This window comes from Citrus sinensis, chromosome 6 (assembly GCF_022201045.2).
Source record: "Citrus sinensis cultivar Valencia sweet orange chromosome 6, DVS_A1.0, whole genome shotgun sequence".
Taxonomy (NCBI): domain Eukaryota; kingdom Viridiplantae; phylum Streptophyta; class Magnoliopsida; order Sapindales; family Rutaceae; genus Citrus; species Citrus sinensis.
The window spans coordinates 19409140-19413238 of NC_068561.1; the positions used below are offsets into that span (position 1 = coordinate 19409140).

Below are 4099 nucleotides of genomic sequence, written 5' to 3' on the forward strand. Positions count from 1 at the left end.
TGATCTTCATCTTCATTTTTCAGGATTTCTTATACTTGACGCTTAAAGAATAGCTTTAGATTGAAGTTCATCATTACCTTCAGCTGTTATTGTCTACAATAAATCAATTTCTTCTGTAATTAAACATCATTCTCAGCAATACACATACTGTAAGTAATTCATTCTTCTTTGCTGAAAAAATGTCAGTTGGCAACGTTCTCAGCATCTTTTTCTGTTATTTGGCTGCTGCCTTATGCCCATTATTACTTCGTTAATTGCCAACAACTTTGCGGCTTTAATAGTTTAGTACAATATTTCTGAGTCTGATTGATGTGTCATGTCACAATAAGCAAAACAACAATCGCACATAGATATTGGCAAGTTAAATTTTATACGATGAACTCACGAAAAATTGACATTTCCAAAAGAGAATCCAAGTTTGGACAACATTTCTGAAAAGGTAATCCAAAATCTGACAACGGAAATACTATTGTTGAATAATATACAGTTGCTATATACAACACGCTAATAACACACCAGGAAATACCAAAAACAAGCTTCCTTAGAATGTAAAAGTCATTGCAATTGTCACACACTTTCTGTCTATCGCCCTGTGAGATCTGAAAATGGATCAAGTTGGCTTCCTGTATGAGTGTAATCCGACTCAACGAAAGATGGAGGCATGGCCGGCCACACGAAAGAGGGTCTTTCAGCTGGCAGCACCGGCGGATTTGCCTCCCCGGAAAGAACCTGCAAAACCGTCTTCATCGATGGCCTCAGGTGCGGGTTCGGGTGGCAACATGCCAAACCCAGAATGAGAACACACTCCATTTCTTTCTCTGAAAACTCTCCTCCCAATCTTGAATCAGCCGCATCAAGAATTCTTCCCTTCCTACGAAGTTCCCACAGCCAGTGCACAATGCTATTGTTATAACTGTTCTGCTCACTTTGATTTCCAGGCTTCCTCCCACAAGCAACTTCCAGGATCAGAACTCCGAACGCGTAAATATCAGTTTCAATGGTGGCCCTGCCCACCAGAAAGCTCTCCGGAGCCATGTAACCAGGAGTTCCAGCTATCTCTTTCGTAGAGTGATGAGTCTTCAAATTTTCTTGGATGGTTCTCGCCAATCCAAAATCTCCCAACCTTGCATTGAACTCCGAATCCAGCATGATATTGCTCGATTTTATGTCCCGATGAAGAACTCTCTTTTCGCTCCCGTTATGCAGATAATCCAGCGCCTGAGATGTCCCATGTATTACGCTCAGCCTCTTTTCCCAGTTCAGTGTCACTTCCCCGGGGCCACTGTTCGTCTCATCGTAGAATATGAACTTGTCCAGGCTACCGTTAGGCATGTACTCATACACAAGAAGAAAATCATGCCTTTCATAGCACCATCCGATCAACTTCACAAGATTCCTGTGACGAAGGCTCCCGATTGTGGTAACTTCTGCAATGAACTCTTGCTTGCCTTGGCGCGAAGTCTCTGAAACTCTTTTTACAGCTATCTCTTTGTTCCTCCAGATTCCTTTATAAACCGTTCCAAATCCCCCTTTCCCGAGCTTGTTCTTCGGGTTAAAATTGCCCGTCGCCTTCTTAAGCTCTTTCAACCGGAATTTTTTCGGAGCCAGATTGGTGCCATTGATTAGGCCTTCGATGTCATCATCAAGTTCCCTAGCTCTGTATCTCCTCCAGCAGTAAAAAGCAACACCAGCTAGTAAAACCACAGCTGGAACTAGAACAGCAATCAAAACCCGAAAGGCCTTCGAATCTCCGCCAATATCTGAACCATCAAATGCCCATGATTTCACACAGTTCAGCTGTGTATCATCCCCTGTTGAAGCCGAAAATCCTACGAAGACTTTCTCCGGAAGGTACTCGGAAAGATCAATAGGCTCGGAAAGCAATGGAGTCTCCATGTTTGCTACAAAAACAGTAATATTTTGGCCGTCATATCGAACTTGTACTTTGATATCAGTGCCATTTGCAAGATTTACTCTTGTTAGGGGCACTTGTCTGATCGAGTAGACGCTATTCACGTCCAAGCCAACATGATTATCATTAATGTCTTGCTCGTAGCTCTTCTTTGTATCAAACTCTATCGCGACTATCTGAGATTGATTAGTCCCATTCGTGATACCGTTTACAATTCCAAGCCATTGCCCCTCGCTGTTCTCCGGAAGATCTTTGTTCCCGGCTATTACAAAAGCGAGGCCTTCGCCGGGCTGAGCTGTCTGGTTAAGGATGTTAAGAACAAAGGTGGTGCTGAAAGTTGCTTTGACATTTTTATTATCTCTCCACAGCTGGAATTGATCTTTGTAGATGGCCCGTCCGGATTGATTTGTAATCGGAGCTCCTCGAACATCATACGTAACTTGGATGGCGGATTTGGCCACGGTTGAATTGTCGAAGGAAAGCTCATTTCGATTTTGTTCAGTGAAGCTTTGGAAATTGAAATGAAGGCTGCTTACTTGGATATGAGCAGCACTCCCCATTAAGATTGCAAGTATCAAGAACTTAGCCATCAGAGAGAAGCACATGATGATCTTGCTTGCGAATCTCTCTGCAGGTTGTCGTTTTTGAGATGGTTTGATTTGAGGCAATGTGAGGTTGAAGGTGAAGTGGTGAGACTCATTCTTATAAATTATAATAAAGTTGAATTCATGTGTAGGGGGCGGAGAGCAACTTCCTCGTGTTTTCTTGATCTTTTTATTTTTATTTTTATTGTAATTGAATATACATATTCTAATTATTACTCTGTGAAAGGTTGTTAAATTCTCATAATCTGATTACGCGACTTGCATATATACTAAATTTTACAATTTGACTTTTGAAGTTGTTGACTTGATAGGATGGTATTCTTAATTTTTTTGACAATAATGCTTATACCAACTCTTATATATACACGTTTTGCTACTACAAGCTAATTGTAAGTTATTTTAAAGATTAACATTCTCGAGTGCAGATAGAAATGCATGCGTTTGTCTTAAAATGCTGACACATTCTTTTTTTTTTCGGTACAAAAAAAATTACAAATTATAGACAAATTTTTACTGCTTTGAATATCATTTTTCTTTTAATAATTCTTCTGCAATGAGTTGAATGTATGTATCTTTGAGTGTAGGCGGTTAGATTTTAGTGGAACTCATTTTAAAATACATTCAAGGAAGAACAAGTCTAGGAATTAACGTCGTCAAAACGTTCGCTATTAATCCACAATCAACTTGTTGTTTTCTCTTAAATGTCTCAATAAAAAATGGTAGTCAACGGATCGTGTTATGTCATGTGTTTAATTGTATCCCCTCGTTTCTATATATATATATATATATATATATTTGGAACGTGCTTTTCCTCAGTACTTACAACGAAACTTAACTGATAAAGACATCCTCGTTGTTAACTTTGTCTACCTCTTCGTTAATTTAGTTTAGAATTTACAGAAATGAAAGAAGAGAACCTAAGTCTGTTGAAAATGAAGCAAATTTTATTCAATAACACTAAGAAACTTGAAGTCACCGTAGGATTGAGAGCTATCTTTTAACTAAAATAATCATGTTTTGTTCAATTGATGAGTGAATCGATTCAGCTACTATAAAGATAGTAAATGATATAGTGGGTAACGCTACTCATATTGTGCTAATTAAATGACATTGTCGAATAATGCTGCGTGCTATACTCTAGTGAATTCATTATTTATGAGATGTTATTAAGTTACTTACATATATAACTCTTACCATCTAATAGGTGAAGTTGTTCAATAAAACATTAGCGCACGGTAACAATTTAATTCTTTGGTGTAAGTTGAAAGTTGCATTCTAGAAGTAGTAAACAAAACTACAGAAGTACAAGAGGACAGGGTCTCATCAAATTATATGTTCATTGCACCTACACAAATGAAGCTAAGGAAAACGTGGCTGTTTCCCATGATTTTGACTTTTTTTGGTGGGGGGGGGGGGGGTTAGGGTCTTATTGACTTTTTTTGGGGGGGTTTAGTATTGTGTAGTTTGATTTTCCTTATGACCAACAACTTTTGTCCCTCTTCTCTTTTCTTTTATTTATTTTTAATGTAATATTCATCTTAATTTACTAGCAAATGTTGGACCCTTTCAATGAATGTTATAC

At 38.5% G+C, this 4099-nt stretch overlaps 1 protein-coding gene across 1 annotated transcript; it reads right to left on the minus strand.

Annotated features, from left to right (window-relative positions):
- Positions 1–428: 428 nt before the first annotated feature.
- On the minus strand, positions 429–2708 carry LOC102624101 (probable L-type lectin-domain containing receptor kinase S.5). Its single transcript, XM_006492787.3, has one exon. The coding sequence runs from the start codon at positions 2515–2517 to the stop codon at positions 583–585; it is 1935 nt and encodes a 644-aa protein (XP_006492850.1). The 5' UTR covers positions 2518–2708; the 3' UTR covers positions 429–582.
- Positions 2709–4099: the final 1391 nt, after the last annotated feature.

Coding starts and splice junctions, on each gene's coding strand:
- LOC102624101 (XM_006492787.3), bottom strand. CDS start 2,517: ATGTGCTTCTCTCTGATGGCTAAGTTCTTGATACTTGCAATCTTAATG.